Here is a 23,931-nt window from a genome sequence, read left to right on the forward strand (position 1 = left end):
TTACGTCGTAGTACTCTACTAACGACCTTATGGTTTGGATTCAATCATGGGTTCTAAAAGAACCCCTTTCATTCAAAACACCTTTTTGAAGCAGTTTCTAAAACATATATATCTACATATATTTCGTTTGTATACTTTATACAAACTTTGCTTCAATCTTGAGACCATTGTAGTACAATACTAACAATTCATTCATATGATTAGTACTTCATCCAACATGAAGTTCCATTTGTTAAAATGGCTTATTTTTCACTTTGGTTAACAACCTAAGTGAATGCACGCTTACAGAGTCCCACTCTGATGTTTCTTTCTTAAAAGGCAATAATACTCTATCAGTTGCTTTGGTTCTGATCCTGGGATATAGTAATATCTTAAAGTGATAAACTCAGTGGTTTCTTCACCTTTGGATATCTACTTCACAAGTCAATACATGTGTCCCTTTTGTGATTTTATGACACATTCATTATAAGGGTTATGAAAGTGATTTCCTATCACATAGGAAAATGCTTTCTTAAATCTTCAACATTTGAGATTTAATTCCCATATAACATTATTGAGATAGCCTTGCTATATCAGTAAGTCTAATTTCAAGTCTTTACTTCAAAATTGACCGTGTCATGTTTTGTCATTTTTCGAGTAACATCTATGTTTTATCAAGTCTATCAAATAGACTTTATTCACATCTTGTTGCTCAAATTATGACATCACTCCCACTGGCCTTGTTGTAACTTAGCATTCATTCAAAAATAACACTTATATTTTCTTGATTTGAATGCGTGTTGCTCCCACTAACTTGTCTTGGATCCATTGAGAATCATTGAGATCCAATAGCTTATTGATGATGTTCTCAACAATTTTGAGACCATCAACAACCCTAGCTAACACAAGTTATTTAAACGAATCACATACAAAAGAATTCCTTCTAAAGTAATTCCTTTTGAATATGTGACTTGTTTTATCAAGTCTATTCATTTAATTATACGATGTCATACACCATATTTCAAGTTTTAGTCATACTAACGCCTTTAGTGTAGTCATATAAGAATTATCCAATTCCTTAGTGGAAGCATGGCTCCTACTAAGGATATAGAAACTCAACCATTCCTTCTAGGTGGTTGATATAATTCTCTATCAAAACTACATAGAGCAATATCGTTACATGTTGAATTTGGATTGTCTAGTTGTTAAACCATATGTTGTGACTCATTTTGAAACTTATTCCTTTTTGTTTCATCAACTTGTCCATATGCTTTGTTATTAGCATGTTCTCATAAAAGAGAATGATGGACAACTCCCAACATATAACCATTTTATGCTAGGTTGATGAAACCAACATTCAAAGACTGTTCTTTAAATGTTACACAACATAGATTTTTAACGTTTGAAGAGCTTGAGTCCTTTTAACAATTAAAATTACAAACTCTTAATAATAGTCAAGTACTATTATTCTTTAGACAACTATAAACCAATCACATTCAAGTTTATATCCATTTTCACACCTCCCACTATTTCTCATGACTTTAATGAGAAATCATTTCATACATTCAAAATGTATAAAAGTGGATTATATTGGTAGAAGACATTGTGTAGTAGCTTTGAAACATTTCAAGCTTATTTGTTTCAATCTTCACTAAGTTTAATGTCTTGTTATTTAAGTGACTAAAGTCTTTAAACCTTTTATAGATTTAGACACTTCTTTCTCGGTTTAATCACTAACACCATTGACTTTTAAAACAATTTTAAGAATGCCCAATTAATTGTTCAAAACTACTAATTGAATCAAGAGTGATCTTGATCGTTGTGTTTCAAGTGATAACCATATAAGAAACGTTTTTCTTATTACTTATATCATTGTAATGTGATCTTCCTTTTCTTCAAGAAAGGATTCTCTAGACTTTTGTCAATTCATATAGAACTCATAGGTAGACAAATGGAACCAAATCTAAAGATTCATTGTATCCTTTTATGTCCTACATGTGAGATCTATCCATAATTGATAAATCTAAAGTTTGGTTTATCACATTACAATTAAGTGATATAACTCTTGTATCTCATCTAGGATACAACAAGACAATTTTCAATTCATAACACTACTTTAAGGAAATAGTATATTAAAAAGGCATACTTCACATTACATTAATATGATAGTTCAAACATTCATAATGTTTAATACAAAAGGTATTAGCTCTATATATTTAGAGACTAATATAAATGCCTTTATACATTTAGGCACTAACAGTGGCCTTCCATCAAATGAAGCCATATAATTAGTTCTTAACAAAATAAGAAAGTTTAAAGACAATCTTTAAATGCCTAACAAAACTTCCTAAGTAGTAAGCAAAAATTATAGTGGCCGAACCCTTCACCACATTTTCTTGCTTGTTCTTCTTCTACTTGGCTTCTCCACCTATATACAATTATACAAGTGATTAGCACTTTATATCAAATATAAATATTTAGAAGATCTAACATTTAGAATTGAAGATAAGAACATAAACCATACCTTGTGGCTTGTCCTTAAGACTTGCAAGGTATAACCTGCAATTCCTCCTCCAATGCCCCTCCTTTTCACAGTGGTGGCAAGTCCCTTTGGGCTCATTTGCCTTCTTTTTCCTCACTCCTCCTTTCGGCTTAGGAGTGGGGGACTTCTTCTCCTTCCCTTTGCCTTTGCCTTGCGGCTTGGCCTTGGAAGAGGATGGCTTATTGTAGGCTACTGCAGCAGTCCCTACAATGTTCTCTTTCTTCATAGTCTTCTCGGCGGTTACTAACATGTTTAGTAACTCGGAGAGAGTGCTATCCATCTTATTCATGTTGTAGTTCATTACGAACTGCGAGAATGAATCAGAAAGAGAAGCCAATATGAAGTCCTGGGCTAATTCCCCGTCAAGTGGAGTACCAAGGTTCTCCAATTGTTCAATGAATCCTATCATCTTCAGTACATGTTGATGCACTGGAGCCCCCTTGACCATCTTGGTCTTCACAAGTTCACAGACAGTGCTAAAGCGACGGTTGCGCGTCCCTTCACCATATAACTCCGTAAGATGGAGTATTATGGAAGATGCACTGTCCATGCCCTCGTGCTGTCTCTGTAGCTCCTCATTCATGGAAGCCAACAGATAACACTTGGCTTGTGTATCATCCTCAACGTGCTTGTCATACTTAGCACGTTCATCCTCAGTGGCGTCAGGGCCAAGAGGTATGTGAGGTGGAGCCTTGTCTAGTACGTAAACAATCTTCTCCAATGTTAGGAGAATCTTGACATTACGATACCATGATGGGAAATTGTGCCCCTCTAGGCAATGTTTGTCGAGTATTTTTGCGAGTGTGCTTCCAACCATATCTATATACATAAACAAATAAAATAATTAGATTGATTGTTGTTTAAGTCAAACGATTTGGGTCTTTAAACTGAATGACACCACCCACCATTTTTGGCAAATTCCATATCCCCCATAATGGAATCCGGGAGATTTCAAAGAAAGCTCCTAGCGGGTTATGGGAGGCTCACTATTACCAAGCCCACCTCACGATGATACGATGTCGGCTAGCAACAATAATAATGAGAGGGTACAAGTACCCATTCACAACAACCTCTTGTGATTACCCATCTTTTTGGCCTCTAGAAAATAATACCTCACGATGATACGATGTTGGCATTATGTTTCTTAGTTCCCACCATGCTGGTTTAGCTAGGGGTTCAAGCATGACCTCACGATGATACGATGTTGGCCATACTCGTTGCCTACCTTAACCTCATCAAATGTTTTAAATAAACTCCTCCTGAATATAAGCATGCACTTTGTCACTTCCCCATGATAGGGTGAAGGCGGTGTACAAGTCATAAACGCTTGGAGCCTACCACGGTGGAAGGCCACGAAAAAGTGTTCTAAGCACTCTTACGCTTACAACTTAATATTGTTTGGTTGAGGGATTTTAAGGTCTCATCAATTTTATTTATTTAATCACAATCAAATAAATTGTCCTATTATAACTACTAGTCCAAAGTTAATGAATTTAGTAGCATATAATATCCCCACTATTCGTTTTCATAAAACAAATCAATATCAAAACATTTTTCAAAATATTGGAGATATATATATAACTACTAATTGTATTCATTATAGTCTAGTAGCGTATGATACTCCCACTATTTGTTTTGAGAAAAACAAATCAATATCAAAAACGAATTTTTCAAATTTTGGAAGTAACTACTACTACTATGGTTTTTGCATTCCTTTGAAATTGGACTTTATAGTTATCATAGGCTCTTGGATGACTATAGACTTATTAGGTTATTGCAACAACGAGCCATCATTGTTGAATATAAACTCGGGGAGGTTGTGTCAATTTAATTACGTGCTTATCAATCCAATTAAAACCATTTTAATTGAGCCATTAGAAATGAAAGACAATCATTCATTGCTAATTTGGGCATTGGACCCTTTTAATCTTTAATCTCATGTCAAAACCCTCTTTTAGTTATGTCTCCTTACCAATAGTTAAAGAAACTCTAGTCTAGCACTAGAGGGAATCCACTAACGAATAGAGATTAAGAAGTAATAAGAATTACAAACCGATTTGTACAAATTCCTATAAATTACATATACTAAAAGGGGAGAGAAAGATTAACGTCAAACGTGACAAGGTCCAATTAAACAGTAATTAAAACACATTCCCAAGGTTCAAACAATTTGATTTTAGCGCCTTATCATATAGCTCAATTATCGTTTAAGGCATAAGTCCAAAGTCATCCATTTCATAACTACTTAAACACATTTAAATAATCATTAGGGAATGCAACATAAACATTTAGATTTAGTGCATATGGGCATAATAGTATTATGAGTTTAAACAACTAACAAAATTAAAATCAAATATTTTAACTTTCTAGTTAGTAGGGGCCTAAATGTAAATATGAAAAGTTAGGGGTAAAATCGTAAATATTTCAAAGTAAATATCAACTTTTTAAAGATTACAAAATAGCCCCACAAGTGGATAAATCCACTAGGGAGGCCGGCCACATTAAGGGGATGGGAGGTCTCTTACACAATCTTACACAACATGCATTAAAAGCCACCTTATGTAAGAAAAATTAAATTTTGCTTGTCACTTGGTTTTGCCATTAAAACTTAGGTGAGATGGGTGATGGAAATCCTCCTAGTCAAGTCTAGGGTTTTATAAGTTTTTAATATGGTTATGGATGGTAAGAACATCATCCAAAACCATAAAACCATGCATGAAAACCAATTAAAACCATTTTCACCCAAAACCAAACCATGAACACCAAGAACAAAACCATGAACACAATTTCAAGATTTGTACATTCTTGGTGATTTTTCAAACCCAAAAACAAAAGTGACAAGAACACTTCTTTTAAGCTTTAATAGGATGTGTGAGTGGTTTACAATAAAACACAAACACAACCCAAAACCACCCCCAAAACCGTGCCTACCCTTTTGAACAAAACCCCAAATTTTGTTCATGACTGATTCTTCATTCATGCATACAAAACAACTTTTACATGCATATCTTTTTCAACTCTTGATTTACAAAAGACAAACATACTTTTAAATGAAGAAATAATATGTCAAACTAGTTCTAAACTCATTTTTCATTCATGTATACAAAACACTTTTGCAAACATATCTTTCTCAACTTTTGACTAACATTTTTCAACTATTGAAAAACAAAAGACAAAGATACTTTGAATGAAACAATAAATATGTCATGCATAATACTAATACCCATATGCATAAAATCCAAAAGGACACATTATATATAAACCATTGGCTCTGATACCACTTGAAGGGAAAATTATGAGATTCTAGCATGGGATTTCATAATGACTATCATGCATATCCAAATCAAATTTAATATACGAAAGCAGCGAAAGCATTTAAAACATATTATCAAAGCTATAGTCATGCAAATCCCCTTCAAGGTTCATAGGTTTATATATAATGCATCAAAACAATTTAAAGAATCAAGAACAAAGTGAAGGTTAGTCTTATACCTCTTGATCTAGACTTGAGACCAAGGATGGACCACCTCCAAGCCCTTTGCTCCTTGAAATCCTTGAGCCTAGCTTCCCTCCTTGCCTCCTCCACTTTGATAGAATGAGTGCTCCTAGGTTCTCTTCAAGTTTCCAAAGTAGGAAACCTCTAAAGATCCTCACCCACTAGTGTAGTGAGAAGGATGAAGGAATAACCAAAAGGGTGTAAGAGATGTTAGTAAAAACCCCCTTTGGTGGCCGGCCTTTGTGGTTCAAGATGGCTATTTTCTTTTGCCTCTTTTGTTGTTCAAAACTCACAAAAACCCTAATGAACAATATCTTATAAAGTTGCTTATATAGACAAAAAGAAAACCTAGTCAACACTTGACTAAATATCTCTCCAAAACCCACATAATATGGCCGGCCCTCTTGTGTTGTTTTTGGGCTTTGGGCTTTTATTATTTCAAGTCATCCAATGCTTGAATAAAAGCCCAATGGGTTTAGGCCCAATGGGCCTAATTAAACCCGAACGTTTCTTTAAGCCCAAAACGATCTTTATCGCTTTTATGATTTTTCTAGACTTTTCTAAATTAATCACAACACATAATTAATCTAATTAATTGTTTCCATCATCCATTAGTTACTCACTACAATAGTGTTGTGGTGAACAATCTTTTAGGTTCTAATTAGCAAGGCAGTGAGGTGATTGGCATTAATCCAATTGCTTATATTTAATTCAATCACTTAGTGAATTAAAACCTCATTTTAATTCACCTTTCTTCTTTGATGACTACATCTAATCATCTAGAAGAACTCACAAGCTATGAGTGACATCTAACCATATGTCATAGCTACCCAAGCTAATGTAGAAGTTTATTCAAAGAACCTAGTCAGTTGGAATTACAATGTAATTCAATCCTTCTCTAATACAATACTCTCAATCACATCATTAGGGTATGGATATTTCATGTCAAACCCCTAATGTGATTATTCCTTCTTATATGATCCAATTGAGTCGTTTAGGAACGCTTTCCTTTATTACGCTCGATACTTCGGCCGAAGATTCCCGAATCATATCTTAGAGTATTCTTCCTCTCTTATCGAGGATTAGAGATTCCTTGTTGCGCATACCCTTGCCTTCATGACTAAGTGGCTTAACCCCAACTATGCCGTTGACATTCTGATAGAGTGACGTTGACATAATCAAAGATTAAGTACTTAACCACAAGACAACGACGATGCCTCAGGTCAAAGGATTACTTACATTATTGCAACCATTTGAGTTACTTGCTTGACATATGAGTAGACCTCCATGCAAGTACTCTGATTCGATTGTGTTCAGTGAACTCATTCCCTTAATGAGCACCTACATACTTGTCTTAGTGTCACAACACGAATGGGTTGAGACTTTCCATCCTTCCAATTGAAGCGGACACAGTATGTACCAGTCTAAGCATTGTCGGTATCCCTCTGACAATCCAACGACCAGGAACCTTTTGGACATAATGGTTATGTGAAGAAGGTCTCTGTAGTCTAACATCATTAGATTACTTCTTCAATCGATCCATTGTCCATGGATTCACTATTCAGGACATATTTCGTTTATTGAGATAGTCCTAATTAGTATCTTTGCCATTTGATGTATAAGAATCATCCATACATCGATTCATTTGTCTTGAAAGATTTCTTCCAAAGATTGACTTTCAGGGCATATTTCCAACATAGATTACTTCTTCAATCGATCTATTGTCCATGGATTCATTATTTAGGACATATATCGTTAATTGAGATAGTCCTAAATAGTATCTTTGCCATTTGATGTATAAGAGTCATCTATACATCGATTCATTTGTCCTGAAAGGTTTCTTCCAAAGATTGACTTTCAGGGCATATTTCCAACAATCTCCCACTTGCACTAAAGTCAATCACTAGTGTATCTTATACATGCTAGTTGAGAGAGCTTATGCTCGTAGGTTAACTTGGTTATGTATTAATCCTTTTTATTTAAAAGGGATTTACTTATCAAATGTTTCCAAAACATTTGATGATGTCTCTTTCTTGTGTTCGAATACTTTGATGAGACCTTGATTCCATGGCTTGAGCTATCGCCCATTACGTCGTAGTATCCTACTAACGACCTTATGGTTTGGATTCAATCATTGGTTCTATAAGAACCCCTTCATTCAAAACACGCTTTTGAAGCAGTTTCTAAAACAATATATCGTCATATATTTCGTTTGTATACTTTATACAAACTTTGCTCCAACCTTGAGACCATTGTAGTACAATACTAACAATACATTCATATGATTAGTACTTCATCCATTATGAAGTTCCATTTGTTAAAATGGCTTATTTTTCACTTTGGTTAATAACCTAAGTGAATGCATGCTTCCAGAGTCCCACTCTGATGTTTCTTTCTTAAAGGCAGTAATACTCTATCAGTTGCTTTGGTTTTGATCCTGGGATATAGAATAATATCTTAAAGTGACAACCTCTGTGGTTCTTCACTTTTGGATATCTACTTCACAAGTCCATACATGTGTCCCTTTTGTGATTTTGTGACACATTCATTATAAGGGTTATGAAAGTGATTTCCTATCACATAGGAAAATGCTTTCTTAAATCTACAACATTTGAGATTCAATTCCCATATAACATTATTGAGATAGCCTTGCTATATCAATAAGTCCAATTTCAAGTCTATACTTCAAAATAGACCATGTCATGTTATGTCATTTCTCGAGTAACATCTATGTTTTATTAAGTCTATCGAATAGACTTTATTCACATCTTGTTGCTCAAATTATGACATCACTCCCACTGGCCTTGTTGTAACTTAGCATTCATTCAAAAATAACAATTATATTTTCTTGATTTGAATGCATATTGCTCCCACTAACTTAAATGAATCACACACAAAAGAATTCCTTCTCAAGTAATTCCATTTGAAATGTGTGACTTGTTTCATTAAGTCTATTCATTTAAATTATATGGTGTCATACACCATACTTCAAGTTTTAGTCATACTAAGGCCTTTAATGTAGTCATATAAGAATTATCCAAGTCTTTAGTGGAAGCATGGCTCCTACTAAGGATATAGAAACTCAACCATTCCTTCTAGGTGGTTGATATAATTCTTTATTAAAACTACGTAGAGCAATATTGTTACATGAGATGTTGAATTTGGATTGTCTTGTTGTTAAATCATATGTTGTGACTCATTTTGAACTTAGTTCCCTTTTGTTTCATCAACTTGTCCATATGCTTAGTTATTTAGCTTGTTCTCATAAAAGAGAATGATGGACAACTCCCAACAATTTTCAATTCATAACACTACTTTAAGGAAATAGTATATTAAAAAAGCATTCTTCACATTACATTAATATGATAATTCAAACATTCATAATATTTAATACAGAAAGTATTAGCTCTATACATTTAGAGACTAATATTAATACCTTTATACATTTAGGCACTAATAGTGATCTTCCATCATATGAAGCCACATAATAAGTTCTTAACAAAATAAGAAAGTTTAAAGACTATCTTTAATGCCTAACAAACTTCCTAAGTAGTAAGCAAAAAACATAGTGGCCGAACCCTTCACCACATTTTCCTTGCTTGTTCATCTTCTACTTGGCTTCTCCACCTATATACAATTATACAAGTGATTAGCTCTTTATATCAAATATAAATATTTAGAAGATCTAACAATTAGAATTGAAGATAAGAACATAAACCATACCTTGTGGCTTGTCCTTAAGACTTGCAAGGTATAACCTGCAATTCCTCCTCCAATGCCCCTCCTTTCCACAGTGGTGGCAAGTCCCTTTGGGCTCCTTTGCCTTCTTTTTACTCACTCCTCCTTTCGGCTTAGGAGTGGTTGGCTTCTTCTCTTTCCCTTTGCCTTTGCCTTACGGCTTGGCCTTGGAAGAGGATGGCTTGTTGTAGACTACTGCAGAAGTCCCTACAACATTCTCTTTCTTCATAGTCTTCTCGGCAGTTACTAACATATTTAGTAACTCAGAGAGAGTACTATCCATCTTATTCATATTGTAGTTCATTACGAACTGCGCGAATGAATCAGAAAGAGAAGCCAATACGAAGTCCTGGGCCAATTCCCCGTCAAGTGGAGTACCAAGGTTCTCCAATTGTTCAATGAATCCTATCATCTTCAGTACATGTTGATGCACTGGAGCCCCCTTGACCATCTTGGTCTTCACAAGTTCACAAACAGTGCTAAAGCGACGGTTGCGCGTCCCTTCACCATATAACTCCGTAAGATGGAGTATTATGGAAGATGCACTGTCCATGCCCTCGTGCTGTCTCTGTAGCTCCTCATTCATGGAAGCTAACAGATAGCACTTGGCTTGTGTGTCATCCTCAACGTGCTTGTCAAACTTAGCACGTTCATCCTCAGTAGCCTCATGGCCGAGAGGTATGTGAGGTGGAGCCTTGTCTAGTACGTAAACAATCTTCTCCAATGTTAGGAGAATCTTGACATTACGTTACCACGATGGGAAATTGTGCCCCTCTAGGCAATGTTTGTCGAGTATTTTTGCAAGTGTGCTTCCAACCATATCTAAATACATAAACAATAAAATAATTAGTTTGATTGTCGATTAAGTCAAACGATTCGGGTCTTTAAACCGAATGACACCACCCACCATTTTTGGCAAATTCCATATCCCTCAAGATGGAATCCGGGAGTTTTCAAAGAAAGCTCGTAGCGGGTTATGGGAGGCTCACTATTACCAAGCCCACCTCACGATGATACGATGTTGGCTAGCAAAAATAATAATGAGAGGGTACAATTACCCATTCACAACAAACTCTTGTGATTACCCATCTTTTTGGCCTCTAGAGAGCAATGCCTCACGATGATACGATGTTGGCATCATTTCTCTTAGTTAAGTTCTTTCCCACCATGCCGGTTTAGATAGGGGTTCAAGCATGACCTCTCGATGATACGATGTTGGCCACACTCGTTGCCTACCTTAACCTCATCAAATGTTTTAAATAAACTCCTCCTGAGTATAAGCATGCACTTTGCACTCCCCCATGATAGGGTGAAGGCGATGTACAAGTCATAAACGATTGGAGCCTACCACGGTGGAAGGCCACGAAAAAGTGTTCAAAGCACTCTTACGCTTTCAACTTAATATTGTATGTTGGTTGAGGGATTTTAAGGTCTCATCAATTTTATTTATTTAATCATATTCAAATAAATAATGTCCTATTACAACTACTAGTCCAAAGTTAATGAAATTAGTAGCATATGATATCCCCACTATTCGTTTCATAAAACAAATCAATATCAAAACATTTTTCAAAATATTGGAGATATATATAACTACTAATTGTTTTCATTATAGTTTAGTAGCGTATGATACTCCCACTATTTGTTTTAAGAAAAACAAATCAATATCAAAAACGAATTTTCAAATATTGGAAGTAACTACTACTACTAAGGTTTTTGCATTCCTTTGAAATTGGACTTTATAGTTATCTCAGGCTCTTGGATGACCATGGACTTATTAGGTTATTGCAACAATGAGCCAACATTGTTGAATATAAACTCGGGGAGGTTGTGTCAATTTAATTACGTGCTTTTCAATCCAATTAAAACATTTTCATTGAGCCATTAGAAATGAAAGACAATCATTCATTGCTAATTAGGGCATTGGACCCATTTAATATTTAATCTCATGTCAAAACCCTCTTTTAGTTATGTCTCCTTACCAATAGTTAAAGAAACTCTAGTCTAGTGATGAGTAGATTTTATATTATATATTTTACCCTAATCTTAGTATATTTTGGTTAATATTTTGGAAGAATTTTGATACTTTGAATTGTATTTTCAATATAGGACTTTCGGCTTCCTCTGGAGCAAAACAGGATCAAATGGACGAATTTTGGAGTAATTCCAGTTGGAGGACGTTCGTGAGTCACTTAGCTTCATCGTATCAAAATTTGGGATTTTTCCACCAAGCGGTGATTTTCTGACGATGAAATAAAGAAGCAGTGCGCAGTGCTGGAAAGTGACGTTTTTGGGCTTAAATTGCGTTTTTGGAGCCCAAGATGACCTCGGATGGGTTCGTGGCCTTCTGGAAAAGTGTTCAGAATAGTCCAAACATTAAATCCAGCTATATTGGGCCAGTTTTGGAGCAGCTTATGGGCCAAAACGTGGCTGTTCAGATTTTAGACGAATTTTTATCATTTAATTTAGGGTTATGTTTTCTAGGGTTTTTGGTGGGGGCTTAGCAGATATATTGCTTGGCCGTCTACAGTTTTAGGGTACGCTTTATTGTATGCAATACTGGAGACAGAGAGGAGTGCTAGGGTTTTGAAGATTTTCTACTTGAAGGTGTTTTCAATCTTTTTCTTAAGAATATTTTCTATGATTTCAATTATGAATATGCGGAACTAATTTCTTTTGCTAGGGCGAAGCCTTGAGCCTTAGCATGAATATGTGATTTTTATTAAATTTCTTATGATTGATTGCATGCGTACTTTGAATTGTTAATCACCGGGATAAAAACTATCTAATTGTCTTAATGCCTGATCACCATTAGGATCTTTAGAAAAGTAATTTGATGCAATTTTGGTCGGAAGGTTCCCTGAAATTGACGCTGGCTTCTTGTGATTAATAATTGTAATTTCTCTTAGGATGAATATCACGTCTTAAGGATTGCATGGTTTTTCAAAGGATTTTCATAAAGCATAATGAGTCTTTCATGTTTAGATTTGATCCGAACGTCCGGACAGGTTGCATGTTAGATATACGTTCTATGTTGGATGTTCCAAGTAGAATATGAATTAGGAAAATCTAACCTTCAAAGTGGCATGTGTAGATCATAAGTAATTGGTAAAAATTCATAGGATTGCTAGGTGATGGTGGAACCCTAGTGCTTTCTTAATTTGATTTTCTCAAAACTGTTTTTTTCTCTCTAGCTCTAATATTGCATATTGTTTATTTTAATTCATTAATTTCGTTTTTATTTTAATTAGGTTTTAAAATCAATCACTTCAATTTCTACTTTACAATCATTAATTGGAATCTGATTTGTTTCGAATTATTTAATAATCCCTGTGGAGAATGACCTTGCGAGATCCGTTTATACTACAATAACCTTGTGATTCTTGCAAGTAAAATAGGAGGTTTTTATCGCATTCACATAAGCAGTAAAAATCCTATCAAGAAAATGGCGCCGTTGCCGGGGATTATTTAAAATAATCCCTACAAATCAGATTTTCAATTAGTATTGCTGTTTATACATACATAAAAAAAAAAACAAAAAAATATTTAATTTTCGTTTTCATCTATTTTTACAGATTACAACAGTACAGATTTCAGAAATCTGTGCATGGTCAGCACCCGTTCAACAGTGCAAAAATTGATTCCACTTGATCCAGAATTTGAGCAGCATTTAAGGAGGAAACGCAAAGAGCAAAATTTGCAGCGGGTTCGTCCTCTGCAGGAGAGGTTTATGGAATCAGTCTTTTCTGGGGACCTGCACAACAAAGAAAAAATGGCGTTTATAATTCCAGAGGCAGGTCTGCCCCTGGGTGATTCACTGACTGCCCATACCACAAATATACCCAGTTGCATCACATATCCGGCAGTGGAGGAAGGGACTGCATTTGAAATAAAACAGCACATGTTGAATATTCTACCTACGTTTCATGGGTTGTCATCTGATGATCCTAACATGCACATTGCGGAATTTTTAATGGGTTGCAAAAACATTTTGGTGAGGGGATTTTCAGCCGAATCTATTAAGCTGCGGTTGTTTCCATACACTCTAAAAGATCAGGCAAGGAGATGGCTCCTCACACTCCCATCTGGAAGCATTACAACTTGGGCCCAACTCAGTGAAAAATTTCTAAACAAGTATTATCCAGCTTCTAAGACTCTTGACATGAGAACTCAGATTTTATCTTTTGCCCAAAAACCAAACGAAGAGTTTCATGAGGCGTGGGAGCGGTTTAAAGAGTTGATTAGAAAATGTCCGCATTCGGGTATTAACACTACTAATCAAATGCACATATTTTTCAGAGGGTTGAATATGACTACAAAAACTCTTGTCAACGCTTCATGCGGAGGTACGTACAAAGACAAAAATGCACAAGAGGCTTGTTTGTTATTTGAAAAAATGGCAGAAGATACTCAGCAGTGGGCAGTGGAGCAGCCACAATCTAGGTCAGCTTTCGAGATGTCTACTGGTTCTCCCTATGTTACAGCACAAATTGAAAAAATGGAGAAAAGGCTTGACGCGAAATTTGACATGTTATTACAGAGAATGCCAGGTTCTCAAGGTGCTGTACAGCAGCCTTTACAAGCTGCCTGCAGCATTTGCAACATGATAACTCACGATTTTATGAGCTGCCCACATAAAGAGGTTTCACCAGATTTTACAGCAGAGCAGGTTAATGCATTTAACAATTTCCAGCGTCCCCGATACGACCCATATTCTAATTTCTACAACCCAGGTTGGAGAGATCATCCTAATCTAAGGTGGGATAAGGAACAACACACTAGACCTCAATTTCAACAGCAGGTACAGCAACCTGCTGCACCTAAGGCTGCCTGGGAGGTAGCGATTGAAAAATTGGCAAATACTACCACTCAAGAAATTCAAAATCTGCAGGCATCAGTGAAAAACATGGAAAAACAAATTGGGCAGATTGCTTTGCAGGTTTCTGGAAGGGCTCCAGGTACATTTCCCAGTCAAACCGAACCAAATCCTAGGGGAGGTGCAGATTGCAAGGCAGTTAGAATTCTACGTTCCGGAAAAAGTTTTGATAACAGGGATGAAAATTGCATTCAAAATTCGCGGGTGATTTCACAGCCTAAAACAGATTCGGGGATTGTTGAAAAATCTGCCAATTCAAAAGATTCTGAACAGACAGTGAACAGTTCCGAAAATAGTGCAGTTATTGTTGAGGATCGTGTTTATGAGCCACCTATGCCTTATCCCGAACGGTTGAAGCCTAAAGTTAAAGATCAACAATTGACAGATTTCATGAAGACTTTGTCTAAAGTTTAGATAAATCTGCCGTTAATTGATGCCATCAAAAACATTCCGTCTTATGCCAAGTTTTTTAAGGATGTTTGCACAAAGAAAAAGAAGCTTGTGGATTTTGAGAAAGTGATTCTTACAGAACAGTGCAGCGCTGTTCTGCTTCACAAATTGCCCCCAAAGAAACAAGATCCAGGGAGTTTTACAATTTCATGCACAATTGGAAATTCTCATTTTAAACGTGCTTTAATTGATTTAGGTGCTAGTATTAATTTAATGCCTTTTTCTGTTTTTCAGAGACTAGGACAAGGAGAAATCAAGCCTACATCAGTTATTCTACAACTAGCGGACCGTTCAGTTGCTTATCCAAGGGGTATTATAGAAGACCTAATTATTAAAGTGGATAATCTCTACCTTCCTGCAGATTTTGTGATTTTGGAATGGATGAAGATATGCAAACACCGATTATTTTGGGGCGTCCCTTCATGGCTACAGCCAGAACGTTAATTGATGTAGAGGCTGGGACACTTACACTTAGAGTGCAAGATCAATCTGTTGTGTTCAGTTTATTTGAAGCTACCAAAAGGCCAGGTGATGTGCATGACTGTATGCGTGTTGATGTGCTTGACAGCATATTACATGCTGAAATTATGTCACGTTTGACATCTGATCCATTGTTAAATGTGTTGCACGGGTTTGAGAATAAATATACAGAAGATGAAGAGGTTTTTGAGTATGTTTCAGCTTTGGAAAGTGTTCCTTTTCAACCTCCACGTTGGAGGCACGTTTTTGAAAGTTTGGGGGAACCCAAAAAGCTATTGCAACCTTCTAAGGTACAGCCACCTAAACTGGAGTTAAGGGTGCTTCCAGAACACTTGAAATATGCTTACTTGGGTGCAGATTCTTCGCTGCCAGTTATTATAGCTGCTGATTTATCATCAACAGAGGAAGATAAATTGTTGCGCATTTTAAGGAGTCATCAAGATGCAATTGGCTGGACTATAGCTGACATTAAAGGGATCAGCCCTACAATTTGTATGCACAAAATTCTGATGGAGGATGGAGTAAAACCTGCCATTGACGCACAACGTCGGTTAAATCCGATTATGAAAGAAGTGGTTCGTAATGAAGTTATGAAACTTCTAGATGCTGGGATGATCTATCCCATTTCAGATAGTAAGTGGATTAGTCCAACTCAAGTGGTGCCTAAGCGTTCTGGTATTACAGTTGTGAAAAATGATAATAATGAACTTGTGCCTACTCGCTTGACTACTGGGTGGCGTATGTGCGTTGATTATAGAAAGATCAATGCGGGAACTAGAAAAGATCATTTTCCATTGCCTTTCATTGATCAAATGTTGGAAAGGTTGGCTGGTCGTGCTTTCTACTGTTTCTTGGATGGCTATTCAGGGTACAACCAGATTCCAGTTGCCCCTGAGGATCAAGAAAAGACAACCTTTACTTGTCCTTTTGGAACTTTCGCATATAGAAGAATGCCTTTTGGTTTGTGCAATGCGCCTGCTACGTTTCAGCGTTGCATGATGAGCATATTTACCGGGTTAGTTGAACATGTAGTTGAGGTATTTATGGATGATTTTTCTGTTTTTGGGGATTCTTTTGACCAATGTTTGCAGAATTTATCTTTAGTTCTGGACAGATGCATTAAGACCAACCTGGTTTTAAACTGGGAAAAGTGTCATTTCATGGTTAGGCAGGGAATTGTCTTGGGCCACTTGATTTCTAATAGGGGTATTGAAGTTGATAAGGCTAAAATTGATGCAATTGAAAAGTTGCCACCCCCGACAACTGTTAAGAGTGTTCGATCTTTTCTTGGGCATGCCGGGTTTTATAGACGGTTCATCAAGGATTTCTCCAAGATTAGCCGACCCTTGTGTAATTTATTGGCTAAAGACGCCCCTTTCATTTTTGATGAGGCTTGTTTGGAGGCCTTCAAGAAGTTAAAGACACTCCTCACTACAGCACCCATTATTGCAGCTCCTAATTGGAGCTTACCTTTTGAACTGATGTGTGACGCATCAGATTATGCAGTGGGGGCAGTTCTTGGACAGCGGAAAGATAGACTTCCCCAAGTTATTTATTATGCTAGTCGAACCCTCAATGATGCACAACTAAATTATGCAACAACAGAGAAGGAATTGTTGGCAGTTGTTTTTGCTTTGGAAAAATTTCGTTCGTATTTAGTTGGAGCTAAAGTGATTGTTTATACAGATCATGCAGCTTTGAAATATTTGTTGTCTAAAAAAGATGCTAAGCCTCGATTAATTCGTTGGATTCTTTTATTGCAAGAGTTTGACTTAGAAATCAAAGATAAAAAGGGCAGTGAAAATGTGGTGGCTGATCATTTGTCTAGATTGATTATTCCCACAGTTTCAGAAGAGGATTCCCTACCACTGAGGGAAAGTTTTCCAGATGAACAGTTATTTGCAGTCCATTTCCGTTCACCATGGTTCGCTGATATTGTTAATTACTTAGTTAAAGGTGTAGTGCATCCAGATTTAACATTTCAGCAGAAAAAGAAGTTTTTATCTGATGTGAAGCATTATTTCTGGGATGAGCCATACCTATTTAAGTATTGCCCAGACCAGATTATTCGCAGGTGTATTCCAGAAGCTGAACAGGAAAGCGTTTTAAGGTTTGCTCATCATTTTGCTTGTGGAGGACATTTTGGGCAGAAAAGGACAGCAGAGAAAATTTTGCAGAGCGGGTTATTTTGGCCTACACTTTTTAAAGATGCTTACAATTGGTGCATGGCTTGTGATAGGTGTCAAAGAGTCGGCAACCAGTCCAAAAGGAATGAGATGCCCCAGCAAAGTATTTTGATTGTTGAATTATTTGATGTTTGGGGTATTGATTTCATGGGACCATTTCCATCTTCCCATGGGAATCAATATATTTTAGTGGCTGTGGAGTATGTGTCTAAGTGGGTCGAGGCCATAGCAGCACCAACTAATCAAGGATCAGTAGTCCTGAGGTTCCTCCAAGGTGTTATATTTCCACGATTTGGAATTCCACGCGTTATTCTTAGTGATGGGGGAAAGCACTTTATTAATAAACCATTTGCTAATTTGTTGGCAAAATATGGGATTAATCATCGTGTGGCTACACCTTATCATCCACAGACATCTGGTCAAGTGGAAGTTTCAAACAGAGAATTAAAACGCATTTTGGAGAAAACAGTTGGTTCAACACGAAAAGATTGGAGTTTAAAACTAAATGATGCATTGTGGGCCTACAGGACAGCTTATAAAACTCCTATTGGGATGTCGCCATTTCGACTCGTTTATGGGAAAGCATGTCATCTACCTATGGAGCTGGAGCATAAGGCTTACTGGGCAATTAAAGAGTTAAATTTTTCTTATGACTCAGCTGGGGAACAACGTAAATTGCAGCTCAATGAGCTGGAGGAAATTCGTCAGGGTGCTTATGAAAGTTCTCGCATCTACAAGGAAAGAACTAAAGCGTTTCATGACAGTCAAATTTTACGGAAAGAATTCCAGCCAGGGCAAAAGGTGTTGCTATTCAGTTCAAGGCTAAAGTTGTTTCCAGGAAAATTGAAATCTCGTTGGACTGGACCGTATGTGGTTACAAAAATCTTTCCTCATGGGGCAGTTGAAATATCTAATGAGGCTCAAGGCAACACATTCAAGGTGAATGGTCACAGGCTGAAACCATACGTGGAGTCACCCTTCGATACAGCATACGAGTCTTTGACTCTGAAGGCACCAGTGATCTAGCCACCGAACTTCCGCAACGTCTAGCTACAGACTTAAAATAAAGCGCTAATTGGGAGGCAACCCAATTTTTCTAAACTCTTTGCTAATTTTAATTTTTGTTTGATTTTCTCTTAAAAAAAAAGAAAAAGAAAAAAACATACACATAAAAATAATTCGGAAGAAAAAAAAAAAAAAAACGAAAAATTCAAAAAAAAAAATAAATAAATAAATTTGGAAGATGGCAAGTTGATTTTATTTACCCATTTTATTTTTATTTTTATGTTCCATTTTTTAACGCGTATTGGTTAATTGCAGGTTGCGAACATGGAAAATAAAGCGCGTCCTAGGCTGGAATCCTGCACCCAGCAGCAAGTCTAACGTTCACATCAACCACATCTACACTAGGCAGGAAATTTAAAGCAGTCAATATAAAAAAAAAAAAAAAAAAAAAAAAAGTCATTCACAGATGCAAGTTTGGGGGTGATTGTTGCAGATCCAGCACATAAACAGAATTTAGAGCAGTTAATTTCTGCAGCTCAGTTTTGCGATGCATGGAGGAAGCACAATTAAATCACAGATCCATACACCACAGAACTGAGTACAGATATTATTACCAGATCTACAACAATTCCACTTGCAAGGATATGAAATTTTACCTCCCAGATTCACCGATCTGGGTTCTTGGAAGCTTGTCCCGTTTTTGTCTATTGCAGCTGAGGTTTCGCCGTCCATTTTATTTCCCACGGATCTATCAGTGACCACATTTCCTGCACAGTTCACAACAAGAAGACTAATGACACTTTGATTTTCATGATCCAGGTTATGTATCACTTAAAACACACAAGCTTGTGAAAGTCATATTTTCTGAAGGTCTTATTAGTGTTGTTATTTGTTCATCAGTCTCCCGCACTTCAACTTCACTTTCATCATATCATGTTAGTCAGTATGTTGTTCGTTCGATTCATGTTCATACCCGCATATACATATGGTGTTTGTTATTATTTTTCAAAGTTCCATGGACGAAATAAATCATGACATTTAACCAAGAACAGGGATGAGTTTATACCTTCATAATCGAAAGATCAAAACCTTCATGATGGGCCATGCTTTATGTCCAGTGGAGTTTCAGTTTGAGAGTTCTTTCTCGGGTCTGTCACAGATCTGAGTGTTGTGCACACATACCACACCATTATAATTATATGCATAGGTGATGAAGCTATTTTTGTCATTAACCTACGGAGTACAAGATTTTTACCTTTTGCAGGAACCAGATCTGCATGGTAGCTGGTTTGCATTGCGTTTTCCTTGTCATGGCTAAACTTCCAGATCGAGAACCTGTGCACATAAACAAGATACCACATCAGTCTACACATGCAGTGTGGAGTATATGAGACGCAAAAATGGACAAGGTTTACCTCTGTGGTAGGGCTGTTTTCGGATTTTTGCAGAGGAAGGTGTGTGTGGTTGCGCGGCTAAGGGTGAAGAGGAGTAAGGAAATGAGAGACAAATGTGATAGAAGGAGAGCTCTTTTTCATTTTAGAGAGCAATTTCTGATTTTAGTGAGAGCGAGGGCTGAAAAATAAAATGGAAGATTGGTAGGAAAAGGAATGCAGAACTGAGATGGTTTAAAAGTTTTTTTAGCTTTTCTAGAAAGAGAGATGGACAAATGGGTTTATCTAAACCTTTTATTTGGAATCCTAAGGTGTGGTGAAACGGATGCGCGACACGTGTGCCTATTTTCAGCTTCACGGGCTACTCGAGGAGGATGGTTTTGCAGTGGTAGAGAGCCGTTGGCTCTGTGGTACTGACTGACACATAAAAAAATAAAAAAAAATAAATCAAAAAAATATCACTGAGGACTGATAGGGATTTTTTTTTCTGACAAGAGACATTGCTCACGCCATATGCAAATTCGCATGCCAGCTGCATGCCAATCAAATATCTCAGAGCATCCAATGCCATTCAAAATCTCAGAGTTTCTTTAATCCAATGGACGCCAGCTGCATGCCCTTCTCAGAGCAAGGCCCTGATGGAAGCCACGTGATGCCCTGCTGATTTCAAATACTGTGTACAGCAGGCGTGCAAGTGAAGGTGGCGTGCAAGTTGGTTTTCATTGCATGGGCTTTGTGTGGTTTTTATTTGGCCACACCTATATCAACCACAACGTCACTTCCAAAGCCAGGTAGTCTTTTTTTCTTTTTCTTTGGTTATTGTTACTCATTTTCCTTGTTATAATTATTATTTGTTAGTTTAAGTTTATTTTATTTTTGTCATTTTTTTTTTAGTTTCTTTTATTTTAGTTTCCACACCTTGAGGACAAAGTGTGACATAAGTTTGGGGGTGGGAAAGTAAATTTTAGTTTTTTTTGTTGTGTCAAGTTTAAAAATTTTCATTATTCCTAAGTTAATATCCATAGAGTATTTTAAGCGTTAGAACAAATGGACATGGTGAAAGTTAATCCCACATTAGAGTCTTTTCTATTTATCGTTGCTTAGACACTAATTCATGAATTATACTTTGAACTTTGCACATCACACCAACATGGTTTGTGGGGAGTGAGATTGAAATACTTGCTTTTAGTCTAAGTTTATTTTTAATTTTTAATTTTTATTCTAAGTAAAGTCAGTTATTAGTGTGAAAAAAAAAAAAAAAATAAAGTAATAATTGTCTCACCCGAGGTTCTGCCTAGTAACCGGGCCAGTCCTGCCTAATCAGCAGTGATTCTCGCGTCAAACGGTAGAGTTTTGGCATGAGGCAGGGTGGTTAGTTGGTTTCGTAGCCTTTTCAGCTCGGGTTAATAAGTCCTTAGGGGTGTTCTACACCTAGTGTCCTAAAGCCCTAGTGGTTTGGGAGTCATTGACCTAAAGCTTGCTACATGGGTTGGATCGAAAGCTTAAGTAAACCGACATTGCACGACCACTACTGTTACTGGAGAAAAAAAAAATTGTTATATATGAAAAAAAAAAAAAAAGTGAAAAAGAAAAAAAAAAGAAAAAGAAAGAGAGTTATATTTAAAGTTACTATGTGTGAAATAAATAAGGACGAGAGGTAAGGGTTTTAGTCGAGTCTCCTTAATTATGTTGGTTCACTTTACACCAAAGGAAGTTTGTGAATTCTTTTCTAATTGATTCTAAATGGCTTAGACTCTGTGGTGGGATTGGTTGGAACTTTTGAAAAGATGTTCTAGTTTTTAAAATTTGCTATGGATTGCAACTTTGAAGGTGAAAATTTTTGTCAGTTAAGTTTAGCTAGTTGTCTAGTTTGTTAAGTTTTTATCTTTGTTTGAGTCTTGTTTTGCTTGAGGACAAGCAAAAAGCTAAGTCTGGGGGTATTTGATGAGTAGATTTTATATTATATATTTTACCCTAATCTTAGTATATTTTTGTTAATATTTTGGAAGAATTTTGATACTTTGAATTGTATTTTCAATATAGGACTTTCGGCTTCCTCTGGAGCAAAACAGGATCAAATGGACGAATTTTGGAGTAATTCCAGTTGGAGGACGTTCGTGAGTCACTTAGCTTGATCGTATCAAAATTTGGGATTTTTCCACCAAGCGGTGATTTTCTGACGATGAAATAAAGAAGCAGTGCGCAGTGCTGGAAAGTGACGTTTTTGGGCTTAAATTGCGTTTTTGGAGCCCAAGATGACCTCGGATGGGTTCGTGGCCTTCTGGAAAAGTGTTCAGAATAGTCCAAACATTAAATCCAGCTATATTGGGCCAGTTTTGGAGCAGCTTATGGGCCAAAACGTGGCTGTTCAGATTTTAGACGAATTTTTATCATTTAATTTAGGGTTATGTTTTCTAGGGTTTTTGGTGGGGGCTTAGCAGATATATTGCTTGGCCGTCTACAGTTTTAGGGTACGCTTTATTGTATGCAATACTGGAGACAGAGAGGAGTGCTAGGGTTTTGAAGATTTTCTACTTGAAGGTGTTTTCAATCTTTTTCTTAAGAATATTTTCTATGATTTCAATTATGAATATGCGGAACTAATTTCTTTTGCTAGGGCGAAGCCTTGAGCCTTAGCATGAATATGTGATTTTTATTAAATTTCTTATGATTGATTGCATGCGTACTTTGAATTGTTAATCACCGGGATAAAAACTATCTAATTGTCTTAATGCCTGATCACCATTAGGATCTTTAGAAAAGTAATTTGATGCAATTTTGGTCGGAAGGTTCCCTGAAATTGACGCTGGCTTCTTGTGATTAATAATTGTAATTTCTCTTAGGATGAATATCACGTCTTAAGGATTGCATGGTTTTTCAAAGGATTTTCATAAAGCATAATGAGTCTTTCATGTTTAGATTTGATCCGAACGTCCGGACAGGTTGCATGTTAGATATACGTTCTATGTTGGAGGTTCCAAGTAGAATATGAATTAGGAAAATCTAACCTTCAAAGTGGCATGTGTAGATCATAAGTAATTGGTAAAAATTCATAGGATTGCTAGGTGATGGTGGAACCCTAGTGCTTTCTTAATTTGATTTTCTCAAAACTGTTTTTTTTCTCTCTAGCTCTAATATTGCAGATTGTTTATTTTAATTCATTAATTTCGTTTTTATTTTAATTAGGTTTTAAAATCAATCACTTCAATTTCTACTTTACAATCATTAATTGGAATCTGATTTGTTTCGAATTATTTAATAATCCCTGTGGAGAATGACCTTGCGAGATCCGTTTATACTACAATAACCTTGTGATTCTTGCAAGTAAAATAGGAGGTTTTTATCGCATTCACATAAGCAGTAAAAATCCTATCATCTAGCACTAGAGGGAATCAACTAACTAAAAGAGATTAAGAAATAATAAGAATCACAAACCGATTTGTACAAATTCCTACAAATTACACATACTAAGAGGGAGAGATAGATTAATGTCAAATGTGACAAGGTCCAATAAAACAGTAATTAAAACACATTCCCAAGGTTCAAACAATTTGATTTTAGCGCCTTATCTCATAGCTCAATTATCATTTAAGGCATAAGTCCATAGTCACCCTTTTCTAACTACTTAATCACATTAAATAATCAAAATGGAATGCAACATGAACATTTAGATTTAGTGCATATGGGCATAATAGTATTATGAGTTTAAACAACTAACAAAATTAAAATCAAAGATTTTAACTTTCTAGTTAGTAGGGGCCTAAATGCAAATAAGAAAAAGTTAGGGG

The 23,931-nt window shown here is 36.3% G+C and overlaps 1 protein-coding gene, 1 long non-coding RNA gene and 1 other non-coding gene across 4 annotated transcripts; 1 reads left to right on the plus strand and 2 right to left on the minus strand.

The window, feature by feature from the left end:
- The first annotated feature begins 13,362 nt into the window (after window positions 1-13,362).
- Window positions 13,363-15,045, plus strand: LOC126625460 (uncharacterized). The gene has a single exon (XM_050294553.1). It carries the CDS (start codon window positions 13,363-13,365, stop codon window positions 15,043-15,045), a length of 1,683 nt encoding a protein of 560 aa, XP_050150510.1.
- Window positions 13,915-14,019, minus strand: LOC126627552 (small nucleolar RNA R71). The gene has a single exon (XR_007625048.1). It is a non-coding gene; the product is annotated as a small nucleolar RNA R71 (small nucleolar RNA).
- A 4,188-nt stretch (window positions 15,046-19,233) lies between the features above and the next one.
- Window positions 19,234-20,319, minus strand: LOC126626636 (uncharacterized). Of its 2 annotated transcripts, none has more exons than XR_007624747.1 (4): window positions 20,168-20,319; window positions 20,008-20,087; window positions 19,819-19,902; window positions 19,234-19,519 (listed from the first exon to the last, which is right to left on the minus strand). It is a non-coding gene; the product is annotated as an uncharacterized LOC126626636 (long non-coding RNA). The 2 variants fall into 2 exon arrangements; XR_007624748.1 differs by having other exon boundaries at window positions 19,819-19,913.
- Between the last annotated feature and the right edge of the window lie 3,612 nt (window positions 20,320-23,931).

This window comes from Malus sylvestris, chromosome 6 (assembly GCF_916048215.2).
Source record: "Malus sylvestris chromosome 6, drMalSylv7.2, whole genome shotgun sequence".
Lineage (NCBI taxonomy): Eukaryota > Viridiplantae > Streptophyta > Magnoliopsida > Rosales > Rosaceae > Malus > Malus sylvestris.

Excerpts from the sequence above, each read along its gene's own strand:
- LOC126625460 (XM_050294553.1), top strand. The coding sequence starts at position 13,363 with ATGGTCAGCACCCGTTCAACAGTGCAAAAATTGATTCCACTTGATCCA.